Source organism: Conger conger, unplaced genomic scaffold (assembly GCF_963514075.1).
Source record: "Conger conger unplaced genomic scaffold, fConCon1.1 SCAFFOLD_61, whole genome shotgun sequence".
NCBI classification, from domain to species: Eukaryota; Metazoa; Chordata; class Actinopteri; order Anguilliformes; family Congridae; genus Conger; species Conger conger.
This window is the reverse complement of record NW_026890389.1, coordinates 132,501-150,000: the sequence shown is the minus strand read 5'-3', so window position 1 is coordinate 150,000 and position 17,500 is coordinate 132,501. Positions and strand designations below refer to the sequence as shown.

The 17,500-nt window shown below is 49.5% G+C and overlaps 1 protein-coding gene across 1 annotated transcript in view; it reads left to right on the top strand.

The window, feature by feature from the left end:
* LOC133120156 (pyruvate carboxylase, mitochondrial-like) overlaps positions 1 to 17,500 on the top strand; it is an 85,909-nt gene that overhangs the window by 12,375 nt on the left and 56,034 nt on the right. Inside the window, 3 exon segments of the mRNA XM_061230229.1 lie at positions 291 to 442; positions 9,030 to 9,148; positions 16,110 to 16,272. Coding sequence (XP_061086213.1) covers positions 291 to 442; positions 9,030 to 9,148; positions 16,110 to 16,272 — 434 coding nt within the window.

Genomic DNA, 17,500 nt, shown 5'->3' with positions numbered 1-17,500 from the left:
TGCCCCAGGTTAGCACTTAGCCCTATCTAGCCTGCCCCAGGTTAGCACTTAGCCCTAACTAGCCTGCCCCAGGTTAGCACTTAGCCCTATCTAGCCTGCCCCAGGTTAGCACTTAGCCCTAACTAGCCTGCCCCAGGTTAGCACTTAGCCCTATCTAGCCTGCTCCAGGTTAGCACTTAGCCCTATCTAGCCTGCCCCAGGTTAGCACTTAGCCCTAACTAGCCTGCCCCAGGTTTGGTAGATGCAGCTGCATACTCAGGTGTCTGTGTTCCTGTGTGCCCGTGGCTCAGGTGATAAGTACGGGAACGTGGTACACCTGTATGAGCGGGACTGCTCCATCCAGCGGAGGCACCAGAAGGTGGTGGAGATCGCCCCGGCCGCCCACCTGCATCCTCACCTCAGAGACCGGCTGACCGCAGATTCCGTTAACCTGGCCCGACAGGTGAGCGCACACACACTCACACACACTCTCACACACACTCTCACACACACTCTCACACACTCACACACACACACGTGCTCACTCACACTCGCATACACTTCTGAAACAACTTGCCTTGTGGGGGCAGTTTCAGGGAGAGACTGAAGGACATTGGGTATGAAAAAAGAGATATGGAGAGACAGTTCCCCTGTCTGGCCACTAGATGGCAGCCCTTACGTGTGTGATAAACTCAGTGTTTCTGCGGCAGCGGGCATGTGTGTATGTGAGTGAACTCTGCTGCAGGGTGTGTGTGTGTGTGTGTGTGTTAGCTCTGCTGCAGGGTGTGTGTGTGTGTGTGTGTGTGTGTGTGTGTGTGTGTGTTAGCTCTGCTGCAGTGTGTGTGTGTGTGTGTGTTAGCTCTGCTGCAGGGTGTGTGGGTGTGGGTGTGGGTGTGGGTGTGGGTGTGGGTGTGGGTGTGGGTGTGTGTGTGTTACCTCTGCTGCAGTGTGTGGGTGTGAGTGTGGGTGTGAGTGTGGGTGTGAGTGTGGGTGTGAGTGTGGGTGTGGGTGTGGGTGTGGGTGTGGGTGTGGGTGTGGGTGTGAGTGTGAGTGTGAGTGTGAGTGTGAGTGTGAGTGTGAGTGTGAGTGTGAGTGTGAGTGTGAGTGTGAGTGTGAGTGTGAGTGTGAGTTACCTCTGCTGCAGTGAGTGTGAGTGTGAGTGTGAGTGTGAGTGTGAGTGTGAGTGTGAGTGTGAGTGTGAGTGTGAGTGTGAGTGTGAGAGACCTCTGCTGCAGTGTGGGTGTGTGGGTGTGTGTGTTAGCTCTGCTGCAGTGTGTGTGAGTGTGTGAGTGTGTGATAAAAGTGGAGAGCACACATTTTAATCAATTCAATTTTTAATTCAATTTCATTTGTATGGCGCTTTTTACACGATCGTCACAAAGCAGCTTTACTAAGAGCCCGGGCCTGAGACCCTCAGAGGAAGCCTCGGGCTCCTGACTAACAGGAAGAAACCGAGCAGAGCCAAGCTCAGAGGGGCCATCTGCTTCTGGGCAAACCGTACTATTGATGTGTGATACATAAATAAATAAAACTAAATTTACAATTATGATACAAATAATAATTATGCTGATATAGATGATTATCTACGGCCATCAACACCAGACCACGGCTAGAGGCATGTAGGGCGGCCTGTAGCGTAGTGGTCAAGGTAAATGACTGGGACCTGCAAGATCGGTGGTTCTAATCCCGGTGTAGCCACAATAAGGTCCACACAGCCGTTGGGCCCTTGAGCAAGGCCCTTAACCCTGCATTGCTCCAGGAGGATTGTCTCCTGCTTAGTCTTATCAACTGTACGTCACGCTGGATAAATTTGGTGTCTGCCAAATGCCAATAATGTAATGCACTCCACACAGAGGGTCCGTGCCGTGATCTAGTGACATCACTTAGTCCAGCAGAGACTCTGTGGTCCATGCCATGATATAGTGACATCACTTAGTCCAGCAGAGACTCTGTGGTCCATGCCATGATATAGTGACATCACTTAGTCCAGCAGAGACTCTGTGGTCCATGCCATGATATAGTGACATCACTTAGTCCAGCAGAGACTCTGTGGTCCATGCCATGATATAGTGACACCACTTAGTCCAGCAGAGACTCTGTGGTCCATGCCATGATATAGTGACATCACTTAGTCCAGCAGAGACTCTGTGGTCCATGCCATGATATAGTGACATCACTTAGTCCAGCAGAGACTCTGTGGTCCATGCCATGATATAGTGACATCACTTAGTCCAGCAGAGACTCTGTGGTCCATGCCATGATATAGTGACATCACTTAGTCCAGCAGAGACTCTGTGGTCCATGCCAACACCAAGCTGTGTCCCTCAACTAAAGGATTTGCTGTATAGGTAAGATTTGATCCCAGTCTTCAGCTAAGAGAGAGTCACAGTGAACGATGTGTTGTACTGTCTCCTCCTTCATCACAGTTTATGATGAACAGGGGGGGTTAATGAATGTCTGAAGGTTCCGCGCGTCCGGGTTCCGCGCGTCCGGGTTCCGCGCGTCCGGGTTCCGCGCGTCCGGGTTCCGCGCGTCCGGGTTCCGCGCGTCCGGGTTCCGCGCGTCTGGGTTCCGCGCGTCCGGGTTCCGCGCATCTGGGTATATAAACCTGAAGGATGGGGTTTGGGTTTTTGGGCGTTGACGTGTGGTGAGGGAGAGCTGTCTGCTGAGCATGCTGGGTATTGCGGGACATGTCTGCAGCTCGTAGTGTGGGAGTGTAATGGATGTGGGCTCCTTTCAGCCGCGCTTGCCTTCAGAGCGCAGGGCTCCTTCAGAGCGCAGGGCTGCTATTCAGAGCTTTTTATTGCTCTCTGACAAACGCCACTCAATTCAGCGCCATTAACCTGCCCAAGCCCTCGGCAACCTGTGTGTGTCTGTCTCTGATACAGTCAGAGCTGTGTGTGTCTCTGATACAGTCAGAGCTGTGTGTGTCTGTCTCTGATACAGTCAGAGCTGTGTGTGTCTCTGATACAGTCAGAGCTGTGTGTGTCTCTGATACAGTCAGAGCTGTGTGTGTCTCTGATACAGTCAGAGCTGTGTGTGTGTCTCTGATACAGTCAGAGCTGTGTGTGTGTGTCTCTGATACAGTCAGAGCTGTGTGTGTGTGTCTCTGATACAGTCAGAGCTGTGTGTGTCTGTCTGATACAGTCAGAGCTGTGTGTGTCTGTCTGATACAGTCAGAGCTGTGTGTGTGTGTCTCTGATACAGTCAGAGCTGTGTGTGTGTGTCTCTGATACAGTCAGAGCTGTGTGTGTCTGTCTCTGATAGTCAGAGCTGTGTGTGTCTGTCTGATACAGTCAGAGCTCTGTGTGTCTGTCTCTGATACAGTCAGAGCTGTGTGTGTCTGTCTCTGACAGTCAGAGCTGTGTGTGCCTGTCTGATACAGTCAGAGCTGTGTGTGTCTGTCTCTGATACAGTCAGAGCTGTGTGTGCCTGTCTGATAGTCAGAGCTGTGTGTGTCTGTCTCTGATACAGTCAGAGCTGTGTGTGTCTCTGATACAGTCAGAGCTGTGTGTGTCTGTCTGATACAGTCAGAGCTGTGTGTGTCTGTCTGATACAGTCAGAGCTGTGTGTGTCTGTCTGATACAGTCAGAGCTGTGTGTGTCTGTCTGATACAGTCAGAGCTGTGTGTGCCTGTCTCTGATACAGTCAGAGCTGTGTGTGTCTGTCTGATACAGTCAGAGCTGTGTGTGTCTCTGATACAGTCAGAGCTGTGTGTGTCTCTGATACAGTCAGAGCTGTGTGTGTCTCTGATACAGTCAGAGCTGTGTGTGCCTGTCTGATACAGTCAGAGCTGTGTGTGTCTCTGATACAGTCAGAGCTGTGTGTGCCTGTCTGATACAGTCAGAGCTGTGTGTGTCTCTGATACAGTCAGAGCTGTGTGTGTCTGTCTGATACAGTCAGAGCTGTGTGTGTCTCTGATACAGTCAGAGCTGTGTGTCTGTCTCTGATACAGTCAGAGCTGTGTGTGTCTGTCTGATACAGTCAGAGCTGTGTGTGTCTGTCTCTGATACAGTCAGAGCTGTGTGTGTCTCTGATACAGTCAGAGCTGTGTGTGTCTGTCTGATACAGTCAGAGCTGTGTGTGTCTGTCTGATACAGTCAGAGCTGTGTGTGTCTGTCTCTGATACAGTCAGAGCTGTGTGTGTCTCTGATACAGTCAGAGCTGTGTGTGTCTCTGATACAGTCAGAGCTGTGTGTGTCTGTCTCTGATACAGTCAGAGCTGTGTGTGTCTCTGATACAGTCAGAGCTGTGTGTGTCTCTGATACAGTCAGAGCTGTGTGTGTCTGTCTGATACAGTCAGAGCTGTGTGTGTCTGTCTGATACAGTCAGAGCTGTGTGTGTCTGTCTCTGATACAGTCAGAGCTCTGTGTGCCTGTCTCTGATACAGTCAGAGCTGTGTGTGTCTGTCTCTGATACAGTCAGAGCTGTGTGTGTCTGTCTCTGATACAGTCAGAGCTGTGTGTGTCTCTGATACAGTCAGAGCTGTGTGTGTCTGTCTCTGATACAGTCAGAGCTGTGTGTGTCTCTGATACAGTCAGAGCTGTGTGTGTCTCTGATACAGTCAGAGCTGTGTGTGTCTCTGATACAGTCAGAGCTGTGTGTGTCTGTCTGATACAGTCAGAGCTGTGTGTGTCTGTCTCTGATACAGTCAGAGCTGTGTGTGTCTGTCTCTGATACAGTCAGAGCTGTGTGTGTCTGTCTCTGATACAGTCAGAGCTCTGTGTGCCTGTCTCTGATACAGTCAGAGCTGTGTGTGTCTCTGATACAGTCAGAGCTGTGTGTGTCTGTCTCTGATACAGTCAGAGCTGTGTGTGTCTGTCTGATACAGTCAGAGCTGTGTGTGTCTGTCTCTGATACAGTCAGAGCTGTGTGTGTCTGTCTGATACAGTCAGAGCTGTGTGTGTCTCTGATACAGTCAGAGCTGTGTGTGTCTGTCTCTGATACAGTCAGAGCTGTGTGTGTCTGTCTGATACAGTCAGAGCTGTGTGTGTCTGTCTCTGATACAGTCAGAGCTGTGTGTGTCTGTCTGATACAGTCAGAGCTGTGTGTGTCTGTCTGATACAGTCAGAGCTGTGTGTGTCTGTCTCTGATACAGTCAGAGCTGTGTGTGTCTCTGATACAGTCAGAGCTCTGTGTGTCTGTCTCTGATACAGTCAGAGCTGTGTGTGTCTGTCTCTGATAGTCAGAGCTGTGTGTGTGTGTCTCTGATACAGTCAGAGCTGTGTGTGTCTCTGATACAGTCAGAGCTCTGTGTGTCTGTCTCTGATACAGTCAGAGCTGTGTGTGTCTGTCTCTGATACAGTCAGAGCTGTGTCCTTCTCCTGCGGCTGTGTGGGGGATGGAGGGGTCTGGGGTGTGAATTGGGAGAGTTTGGGCTGCAGCCTGACTTCATTCCCTGCAGTTGTGCTGCCATTGTTGGTGTGAAAGAGCAGCTTCTGATTCCCAGGCTTGAACGACTCCTTTCAGCACATAATTTACCCTTTTTCTTTTGTAAAGGTTTCAATACCCGAGTCGTGTTTCAGAACACTGTTCGTATGATTGCTTTCTGAGAGCCAATTCCTGGGCCTCGCACCAGAGAAAATTACCTTTTAAAACGGGGGTTAATGTCTAAGCGTTGAACCTTGGGAGTGGGGGGTTGTGCAGATATACGAGCTGACAAATATATTTTCTGCTCTCAGAACTCTCTCAATCCAGTTTCTTTTGTCGAGTTTGAAATGTGTTGAAGGCTCTCCGTGCTGAGATGGAAAAACAACACCTTTGTTGGAGAACGTGGGGTGATTTTCAGGAAGTGGATCGTCTTTGCCTGAGGTGTGACTGGGTGGGTCTTCTGGTGTGTGTGCGCGTGCGAGTGTGCGCGAGTGTGCGCGTGTGCGTGCGAGTGTGTGTGTGTGCGCGTGCGAGTGTACGAGTGTGTCCGCGTGCGAGTGTGTGCGCGTGCGAGTGTGTGCGCGTGCGAGTGTGTGCGCGTGCGAGTGTGTGCGCGTGCGAGTGTGTGCGCGTGCGAGTGTGCGCGAGTGTGCGCGAGTGTGCGCGAGTGTGCGCGAGTGTGCGCGAGTGTGCGCGAGTGTGCGCGAGTGTGCGCGAGTGTGCGCGAGTGTGCGCGAGTGTGCGCGAGTGCTCAGTCCGCCCTGCTGGTCCAGGAGAGTGCTCAGTCTTCAGCATTCTGGCACGAAATGGCTGCCGTTGCGTCCCCCAGGCGGGTGTGGCCGTTGCGTCCCCCAGGCGGGTGTGGCCGTTGCGTCCCCCAGGCGGGTGTGGCCGTTGCGTCCCCCAGGCGGGTGTGGCCCATTTGTGGTGGTTTCCTCCTTCACTGTAACGCGCTTTCAGCGTCTGGAACAGGGCTATACACGGCACACAGCCGTTGGGCCCTCGAGCAAGGCCCTTAACCCTGCATTGCTCCAGCGGAGGATTGTCTCCTGCTTAGTCTAAATCAACTGTATGTCGCTCTGGATAAGAGCGTCTGCTAAATGCCAATAATGTAAATAATGATCTATCTGTCCGTCTACGGAGCTAGCAGCCACAGCCAGTGCCGGCTTGCTCCCGATTCGAGCCCCGGACATGGGGCTGATGGGAAGCCTCAGTCCTCCACCGGCCCCGCTGCAGTCTGCCGGGGCGACTCTGTGTTTGGGATGTTAGCTTTTTCAGGAATTTCCTTCGGTCGATTTCTGCTGACGTTAATGAACGGTCATCGATTAATTATTAACCAAACATCTTCGCAAAAAGAAATCCTTGTGTCCCACCATCCTTAGCGATTGTTGCCATGTACGACAACAGTGGGGGGGTCTATATGCAGCCAAGTCCCTCACTGTGTGTCTTATTCAGATATTTGTTGTTTCTCCATCTCTCTGTGGAGTTGGCCGTGTGTGTGTGTGTGTGTGTGTGTGTGTGTGTGTGTGTGTGTGTGTGTGTGTGTGTGTGTGTGTGTGTGTGTGTGTGTGTGAGAGAGAGAGAGAGAGTGTGAGAGAGTGTGAGAGAGTGAGAGAGTGAGAGAGTGAGAGAGTGAGAGAGTGAGAGAGTGAGAGAGTGAGAGAGTGAGAGAGTGAGAGTGTGAGAGTGAGTGTGAGTGTGAGTGTGATGGGGCTGTTGGTGAGGTTTGGTTTGAGACTGCTCTCATCAGGGCTGAATGACTCTAACAGCGTTGGGACAGTTTGACCGCAGTGCTCTGAATGGGCTGAGTGTTGGGTACTCAACGCGCTGTGTCGTCCAGAACAAAGCCCTGTGCAGTTCCACCTTGGCAGGGAGCAGGGGATTGTGGGATAGCCTCTCGATGTTGAAAGGAGGTTGGGTGTGTGAACATTTGCCCGCTGTGCTTGAAGAGAAGCTCTCCTTCAGAAGATGGAGATTGAAGGGTGTAGGGGAGCAGGTTTGCAGTCAAAGGAGTGGAGACAACTCAACTCATAAAAAAGAAAAAAAAATTCAAATGATTCCTGTGCTATTTTTTTTTCTTTTTTTCTTTTTCCCGCTCAGGCAGTTTCCATGGTAACCTGCTTCTGTGTACTTAAACGGTCTGAGGAGCCCCCCCCTCCCAAATACACCCCCCTTATACTCCATCATTCCGCATCCTATGTGTGAATCCTTTTGGTATGTCATAGATCTAGGTAATAATGAATTAATGAATGGATTGATGGTCTTTGAAGCCGGTCATGAAGATGGCCATGTGTTTGTGTTACTGTGTGTGATTGTGAGTGGGAGTGTGTGTGTTTGTTCATGAATGTAATGGGCATTAGTTATGAGTGTAATGAGCATTAGTTATGAGTGTAATGAGCATTAGTTATGAATGTAATGAGCATTAGTTATGAGTGTAATGGGCATTAGTTATGAGTGTAATGAGCATTAGTTATGAGTGTAATGAGCATTAGTTATGAATGTAATGAGCATTAGTTATGAATGTAATGAGCATTAGTTATGAATGTAATGGGCATTAGTTATGAGTGTAATGAGCATTAGTTATGAATGTAATGGGCATTAGTTATGAATGTAATGGGCATTAGTTATGAATGTAATGGGCATTAGTTATGAATGTAATGGGCATTAGTTATGAATGTAATGGGCATTAGTTATGAGTGTAATGGGCATTAGTTATGAATGTAATGGGCATTAGTTATGAGTGTAATGGGCATTAGTTATGAGTGTAATGAGCATTAGTTATGAGTGTAATGGGCATTAGTTATGAGTGTAATGGGCATTAGTTATGAATGTAATGGGCATTAGTTATGAGTGTAATGGGCATTAGTTATGAGTGTAATGGGCATTAGTTATGAGTGTAATGGGCATTAGTTATGAATGTAATGGGCATTAGTTATGAGTGTAATGGGCATTAGTTATGAGTGTAATGGGCATTAGTTATGAGTGTAATGGGCATTAGTTATGAGTGTAATGGGCATTAGTTATGAGTGTAATGGGCATTAGTTATGAGTGTAATGGGCATTAGTTATGAGTGTGCAGTAAAGGAACTGGGCCTGTTCTGGGCCTGTGGCTTTGCTGGCGCGTGTGTGCGTGTGTGTGTGCGTGCGTGTTATCACAGATGGATTTTCCATCTGTTCTACACTGACACACACACACACACACACACACACACACACACACACACACACACACACGTACACGTCTCTGTACAGGTGGGCTATGATTGGTTGTTTAACATAACACAACAGAATGATAAAGTGCACCCACTGCTTAGTTTGCCTAAAAGCTACATGGTATCTAGCGCGTTATCAAATGGATCGTGGGTGTGTCTCTGTACTGCTGGCTGTCCTGATTGGTTGGTTGGTTGATTGTGGGCGTGTCTCTGTACAGGTGCCGATCCTGATTGGGTGGTTGGTTGATTGTGGGCGTGTCTCTGTACAGGTGCTAATCCTGATTGGTTGGTTGGTTGATTGTGGGCGTGTCTCTGTACAGGTGCCAATCCTGATTGGTTGGTTGGTTGATTGTGGGCGTGTCTCTGTACAGGTGCCAATCCTGATTGGTTGGTTGGTTGATTGTGGGCGTGTCTCTGTACAGGTGCCAATCCTGATTGGTTGGTTGATAGTGAGTGTGTCTCTGTACAGGTGGGCTATGAGAATGCTGGTACAGTGGAGTTCCTGGTGGATAAACATGGGAAGCACTACTTCATCGAGGTCAACTCCCGTCTGCAGGTGGAACACACGGTGACTGAGGAGATCACAGAGTGAGTATCACCTGTACCTGTACACCTGTACCTGTCACTGCGGATAGCATGTCCAGTGGGTGCTGTTATTGGCTGTTTTTCAGCCTGTACGTGAGCCTGCTCACCTGAGTCAGCTGCTCTGTGTTAGGACACACCTCTGTCATTCTCCCTCCCTCCCTCCCTCTCTCTCTCTCTCTCTCTCTCTCCCTCTCTCTGTCATTCTCCCTCCCTCCCTCCCTCTCTCTGTCTCTCTCTCTCTCTCTCTCTCTCTCCCTCTCTCCCTCTCTCTCTCTCTCTCTCTCTCTCTCTCCCTCCCTCCCTCCCTCCCTCCCTCTCTCTGTCTCTCTCTCTCTCCCTCCCTCCCTCCCTCCCTCCCTCTCTCTCTCTCCCTCTCACTCTCCCTCCATGTGTGTTATTAATTTAGCTAATAAATGAGGTGAAATCCTGTCTTTTTACCTCAGCTGGCCGGGATGCTTTTAGTGAAGTGAGGAAAATGTGATTATAAACTTTTCACAAGCTGTGGGAGAGAATTTTATTCATGGCTTCCATAGCTATTTCTGCCATAATGTGGCTTTAGAGGGAGAGTAATTCCTCTGAACATGAAAAGCACCTAATGAAGATGAAGTGGCCTGTTATGATTCAGGCGTTGGGGTTGGGGGGGTTGTGGCGTACGCCACGTCCTGAGAAGCAAGTGACCGTGCGGCTCCAGGACCCCCCCTCCCCTCCCCTCCCCTCCTCTAAACTGCATCAGAATCCCCCTCAAACTCCAGGCTCATCCAGAGGGAACCCTGGTTAAAAATTAGCATCCACTGCCAACCAGTCCTATCTCATTCACCCCGAGATGTCAGGTCTGACACTTAGACGCACTCACACAGTTGGGCTAATATTCTTATAATAATGGCAATCACAGGATGAATAATTCCATAATTCTATATAATAATTACTCTGTAATTGCGACTGCTGACTGCCTCATTTCTCCCAGAAGATTATTCTTCTGGACTATTTTTCTTTCTGTGCTGTCATTCTTGCTTGCCTTGTTCTTTCTCTCTTCTTCTTTCTCTTCCTCTTGCACACTCGTTCTCTCTTACCCTTTCTGCGTCTCCCCTGCGCTCTGTTCTCGAGTGCCAGGAGACGGGTCTGATGGTGAATCTTTAGTAATTAATTAGCGCTGTTGTTGTTGGCAGTGCTGTGGTCTGGTTGCTGTGGCGCCGGGGCAGGGGGCATATTTGCAGTGGCAGCTGTCTCTACTGGTCTCTCTCTGCCAGCCTCTACTGGTCTCTCTCTGCCCACCTCTACTGGTCTCTCTCCGCCCACCTCTACTGGTCTCTCTCTGCCCACCTCTACTGGTCTCTCTCCGCCCACCTCTACTGGTCTCTCCGCCCATCTCTACTGGTCTCTCTCTGCCCACCTCTACTGGTCTCTCTCCGCCCACCTCTACTGGTCTCTCTCTGCCCACCTCTACTGGTCTCTCTCTGCCCACCTCTACTGGTCTCTCTCTGCCCACCTCTGCTGGTCTCTCTCTGCCCACCTCTACTGGTCTCTCTCTGCCAGCCTCTACTGGTCTCTCTCTGCCAGCCTCTACTGGTCTCTCTCTGCCAGCCTCTACTGGTCTCTCTCTGCCAGCCTCTACTGGTCTCTCTCCGCCCACCTCTACTGGTCTCTCTCTGCCCACCTCTGCTGGCTTCAACTTCAGTCTGTGTCCTTTTTTATAACCGTCTCTTTCCAAATCTGGCTTGATTTGTTTTTGTGTTCAAATCAAAACTTTTTTCAGTCGCACTGGACTATTAGTGATGGTAGTGCTTTAGCACTGGACTATTAGTGATGGTAGTGCTTTAGCACTGGACTATTAGTGATGGTAATGCTTTAGCACTGGACTATTAGGGATGGTAATGCTTTAGCACTGGACTATTAGGGATGGTAATGCTTTAGCACTGGACTATTAGGGATGGTAATGCTTTAGCACTGGACTATTAGGGATGGTAATGCTTTAGCACTGGACTATTAGGGATGGTAATGCTTTAGCACTGGACTATTAGGGATGGTAATGCTTTAGCACTGGACTATTAGGGATGGTAATGCTTTAGCACTGGACTATTAGGGATGGTAATGCTTTAGCACTGGACTATTAGGGATGGTAATGCTTTAGCATTGGACTATTAGGGATGGTAATGCTTTAGCACTGGACTATTAGTGATGGTAATGCTTTAGCACTGGACTATTTGGGATGGTAATGCTTTAGCACTGGACTATTAGTGATGGTAATGCTTTAGCACTGGACTATTAGTGACGGTAGTGCTTTAGCACTGGACTATTAGTGATGGTAATGCTTTAGCACTGGACTATTAGGGATGGTAATGCTTTAGCACTGGACTATTAGGGATGGTAATGCTTTAGCACTGGACTATTAGTGATGGTAATGCTTTAGCACTGGACTATTAGGGATGGTAATGCTTTAGCACTGGACTATTAGGGATGGTAATGCTTTAGCACTGGACTATTAGGGATGGTAATGCTTTAGCACTGGACTATTAGGGATGGTAATGCTTTAGCACTGGACTATTAGGGATGGTAATGCTTTAGCACTGGACTATTTGGGATGGTAATGCGGGGGATTGAGGAGGAGTACTTCGCCAGCCAGTGGTTAGCTAGCTAGCTGCCTCCCTACCCGCAGCTGAATGCTTGTCCTGTTCCCACCTCCCAGCCTGCGGCCATCTTGTGGCCTAGTGGGTGAGCATGAGGGAGCTCTTCTCTGATTGGCTATGTTAGGTTTTGAAACATGGGGCAGTTACATAGCGTGAGTGTGAGAAGCGCTGTTTACAAGCTGAGAGCTGTTGTCTTCTCTCATGAGTTTCTGTGAATGGTGTAATGAACTGATGTCCTTCTGATGCCTGTGTCTGTGTGTGGATTCCATCCAATCTCTAGTCCCACTCTCCACATTATACATGCATACACAACCATTCAAAAGTTTTTGGTCACAATGTCTTTTTCTGATTTTATATCTTATTTCCTCTGTTTGTAATAAAACAATTAATACATGGTCAAAGCACAGCCTCGGATCTTTTATTAAAGGGTATTTTTATACATTTTAGTTTCACCATGTATTAATTACTGCCCTTTTTTTAGTAGTCCCCCATTTCAGTGTTTGAGACACATTACCGTAATGTCAGATGAGAGTCAGGTTGTGTATTTGGTTGCATATTGTTTGCATGCCATGACTTCCTGCTGTGACCCGTCATCAGAGTCAAGCGATACTAAAACTCTTCGCATTTGAGTGGATCTCTATGGGAATTGGGGGGTGGGACTAGATTCAGCTGTAAATCATGCTGATGGCGAAAGGGCCAGATATGCAGGCAGTGCGTACTACAAGAATTGTTTCTCCTGAACATTTTCTCCATCGGAGCGGAGCGTACCTCCGTCAGTCAGTCCGCCGGCCGGCCGTTTGCAGTGTTCAACGCGCCCCCCGTTTCTGTTTAAATAAACGCTTGGCTCGGTTTTGTCGAGGCTGAACGTGGCCCAGGTGTGTTTAAATAAAAAAATAAAAATGAAATTAAAAGGCATAAATATGGCCCATAGGCCCATAGCAGTGGTTATTCTTGCAGCTTAATGGCCGTATTGCTCCCACTGCCTCAACATTCATTCATTCATTCATTCATTCATCTTCATTTATTCCGTTTTGTGCAGCTGACTGTCGGAGAGTTTCTGCTGTGCTGACGTTGGGTTAAATACCAAAGGCTGATGAAACCAATAGTGCTGTCTTTGGGCTGAACTTACACCAGCCCCCTCTCCCTGAGCTGAACTTACACCAGCCCCCTCTCCCTGAGCTGAACACCAGCCCCCTCTCCCTGAGCTGAACACCAGCCCCCTCTCCCTGAGCTGAACACCAGCCCCCTCTCCCTGAGCTGAACACCAGCCCCCTCTCCCTGAGCTGAACACCAGCCCCCTCTCCCTGAGCTGAACACCAGCCCCCTCTCCCTGAGCTGAACACCAGCCCCCTCTCCCTGAGCTGAACACCAGCCCCCTCTCCCTGAGCTGAACACCAGCCCCCTCTCCCTGGGCTGAAATCACACCAGCCCCCTCTCCCTGAGCTGAACTTGCACCAGCCCCCTCTCCCTGAGCTGAAATCACACCAGCACCCTCTCCTTGAGCTGAACTTACACCAGCCCCCTCTCCCTGAGCTGAACTTGCACCAGCCCCCTCTCCCTGAGCTGAACACCAGCCCCCTCTCCCTGAGCTGAACTTACACCAGCCCCCTCTCCCTGAGCTGAACTTGCACCAGCCCCCTCTCCCTGAGCTGAACACCAGCCCCCTCTCCCTGGGCTGAAATCACACCAGCCCCCTCTCCCTCTTGTGGTTGAATCCTGGAGCTAAAGGTGCTTTAATCTAAAGGGCTTCTGTAAATACACTGCCCCTGAATAAAGGACCCATAACCATATCTATAAATATATGATCTTAAAAATCATTCCAGTGGACGACGGAGCCCCTCCTCACCTATAATGATAACGATCACTGGGACCACTTTCAGAACAAATCTCTTTCCGCTGCGTGAACCGTAGAAACCCTGACTGCCAATCGAAGTCCATCTGAATTTACAGGGCGTCACATTAAAAATGACTTTACAGAACGTTATCATTCTTCAGTGTAAATGCTCACATCACGTCGTAATGGTCATAGTTATGGTCAAACTTATGGTTATGGTTATAGTTATGGTCATCGTTATGGTTATAGTTATAGTTATGTTCTCTTGTGGACTGTCGGTGCATGGGTCTCAGATGCCAGGGGGCGCTGTCTCAGAGTAGTTGGCCTATCAGACTGTAGTATCAAGATCATCAAATCACAGTGCTTGTATTGTCTCACTCCCTCAGTGTGGACCTGGTGTGAGTGTGTAATGTCTCTCTCCCTCAGTGTGGACCTGGTGAGAGTGTGTAATGTCTCTCTCCCTCAGTGTGGACCTGGTGTGAGTGTGTAATGTCTCTCTCCCTCAGTGTGGACCTGGTGTGAGTGTGTAATGTCTCTCTCCCTCAGTGTGGACCTGGTGTGAGTGTGTAATGTCTCTCTCCCTCAGTGTGGACCTGGTGTGAGTGTGTAATGTCTCTCTCCCTCAGTGTGGACCTGGTGAGAGTGTGTAATGTCTCTCTCCCTCAGTGTGGACCTGGTGAGAGTGTGTAATGTCTCTCTCCCTCAGTGTGGACCTGGTGAGAGTGTGTAATGTCTCTCTCCCTCAGTGTGGACCTGGTGTGAGTGTGTAATGTCTCTCTCCCTCAGTGTGGACCTGGTGTGAGTGTGTAATGTCTCTCTCCCTCAGTGTGGACCTGGTGAGAGTGTGTAATGTCTCTCTCCCTCAGTGTGGACCTGGTGTGAGTGTGTAATGTCTCTCTCCCTCAGTGTGGACCTGGTGAGAGTGTGTAATGTCTCTCTCCCTCAGTGTGGACCTGGTGAGAGTGTGTAATGTCTCTCTCCCTCAGTGTGGACCTGGTGTGAGTGTGTAATGTCTCTCTCCCTCAGTGTGGACCTGGTGTGAGTGTGTAATGTCTCTCTCCCTCAGTGTGGACCTGGTGTGAGTGTGTAATGTCTCTCTCCCTCAGTGTGGACCTGGTGTGAGTGTGTAATGTCTCTCTCCCTCAGTGTGGACCTGGTGTGAGTGTGTAATGTCTCTCTCCCTCAGTGTGGACCTGGTGAGAGTGTGTAATGTCTCTCTCCCTCAGTGTGGACCTGGTGTGAGTGTGTAATGTCTCTCTCCCTCAGTGTGGACCTGGTGAGAGTGTGTAATGTCTCTCTCCCTCAGTGTGGACCTGGTGAGAGTGTGTAATGTCTCTCTCCCTCAGTGTGGACCTGGTGAGAGTGTGTAATGTCTCTCTCCCTCAGTGTGGACCTGGTGTGAGTGTGTAATGTCTCTCTCCCTCAGTGTGGACCTGGTGAGAGTGTGTAATGTCTCTCTCCCTCAGTGTGGACCTGGTGTGAGTGTGTAATGTCTCTCTCCCTCAGTGTGGACCTGGTGTGAGTGTGTAATGTCTCTCTCCCTCAGTGTGGACCTGGTGTGAGTGTGTAATGTCTCTCTCCCTCAGTGTGGACCTGGTGTGAGTGTGTAATGTCTCTCTCCCTCAGTGTGGACCTGGTGAGAGTGTGTAATGTCTCTCTCCCTCAGTGTGGACCTGGTGAGAGTGTGTAATGTCTCTCTCCCTCAGTGTGGACCTGGTGTGAGTGTGTAATGTCTCTCTCCCTCAGTGTGGACCTGGTGTGAGTGTGTAATGTCTCTCTTCCTCAGTGTGGACCTGGTGAGAGTGTGTAATGTCTCTCTCCCTCAGTGTGGACCTGGTGAGAGTGTGTAATGTCTCTCTCCCTCAGTGTGGACCTGGTGAGAGTGTGTAATGTCTCTCTCCCTCAGTGTGGACCTGGTGAGAGTGTGTAATGTCTCTCTCCCTCAGTGTGGACCTGGTGTGAGTGTGTAATGTCTCTCTCCCTCAGTGTGGACCTGGTGAGAGTGTGTAATGTCTCTCTCCCTCAGTGTGGACCTGGTGTGAGTGTGTAATGTCTCTCTCCCTCAGTGTGGACCTGGTGTGAGTGTGTAATGTCTCTCTCCCTCAGTGTGGACCTGGTGTGAGTGTGTAATGTCTCTCTCCCTCAGTGTGGACCTGGTGTGAGTGTGTAATGTCTCTCTCCCTCAGTGTGGACCTGGTGTGAGTGTGTAATGTCTCTCTCCCTCAGTGTGGACCTGGTGTGAGTGTGTAATGTCTCTCTCCCTCAGTGTGGACCTGGTGTGAGTGTGTAATGTCTCTCTCCCTCAGTGTGGACCTGGTGTGAGTGTGTAATGTCTCTCTCCCTCAGTGTGGACCTGGTGAGAGTGTGTAATGTCTCTCTCCCTCAGTGTGGACCTGGTGAGAGTGTGTAATGTCTCTCTCCCTCAGTGTGGACCTGGTGACAGTGTGTAATGTCTCTCTCCCTCAGTGTGGACCTGGTGTGAGTGTGTAATGTCTCTCTCCCTCAGTGTGGACCTGGTGCATGCACAGCTGCATGTGTGTGAGGGGCGGAGTCTGGCCCAGCTGGGTCTGAAGCAGGATAACATCCGGATCAACGGCTGTGCCATCCAGTGCCGCGTCACCACGGAGGACCCGGCCCGCGGCTTCCAGCCCGACACGGGCCGCCTGGAGGTACTGACCCGCCCTCTGACCCCAGCCCGGTCTGGAGGTACTGACCCGTCACGTTTCCGGTTCCGTCTCTGCAATGACATCAATCATATTTGTTTACTGCTGTGTGTAATAGGCTCTGCATCGGCAAGCTAGCGATGCTTCTGTGAATATGTAGTGCTTCATATGTAATATCTCGATTATTTATATACATTGAACCACGATATAGGCTACATCTAGCTAGCTAAATAAAAGGATCCCTTGCTAGCTTAGAATAAAAAACAGCTGTGGCTTATCTTCCTAGTTGGCGAGCGATCTATCTGCCTGGCTGTCTCGCTAGCTAGATATTTCTTACTTTGCTAGCTAGGGAGCTAACTTAAGCATGACGTAGGTAGATATATTTATCTACTTCTCTACATATATGTATTGCCGAATGGTTTGCTGTCCGTTTAACTAACTAGCTATCTCTATCGCTATCTTAATCTGTAGGGAAATTGGCAATTTATATGTTTTGCTAATTTACATACACCGGACTAAATAAATGCTTATTTACAGAGTACTGACTAAGCGTATGCCGTTCACAAAAAGACACGCTAGCCAGTTGACGCTACCGTATGCATCAGGGGAACGTATCTTACAGATCGCATCATAGCAACCAACAGATGAAGCTTGGCAACCACGCTGTCGACTTGACGCTAACTCATGATGTTAACTTGAGGGGCATGTTAGCATGAGGGGAACATAACCGGAAACCGGAAACGTGACCCCAGAGGGGATAAGTTTAGTAAGGGGGATAGAATGTGTTTTTTTTTTTTTTTTTTTTTTTTCAGGGCCTGATGGGAGATGTGCCCCAGGGCCTGATGGGAGGTCAGGCTCCTCTCTCCTGATTGGCTCATGCCAATTTGTTTTTCATAAATAAGTTATTTGAAAATGTTAAAAATATAAAGTTAAAATGTACAGATTTACCTGTACCTTTCACACCAGGATGAGTTCCGTAAATAGTGTGCGTGCGTGCGTGCGTGCGTGCGTGCGTGCGTGCGTGCGTGCGTGCGTGCGTGCCTGCGTGCGTGCCTAGACATTTTCTCAACCAAAACAAGCTGTCATGGTCTTGCATCATTCTGTCCTGAGGAATAGTCTCTCCGTAATGTCTGCGTCTCCGAGACACAATTCAGCAGCTTTCAGACTTTCTGGAGCAGACTCTGCGTTAATGCACTTTTGCCTGCAGTGTGGAATAATGCATTAAACAAGACAA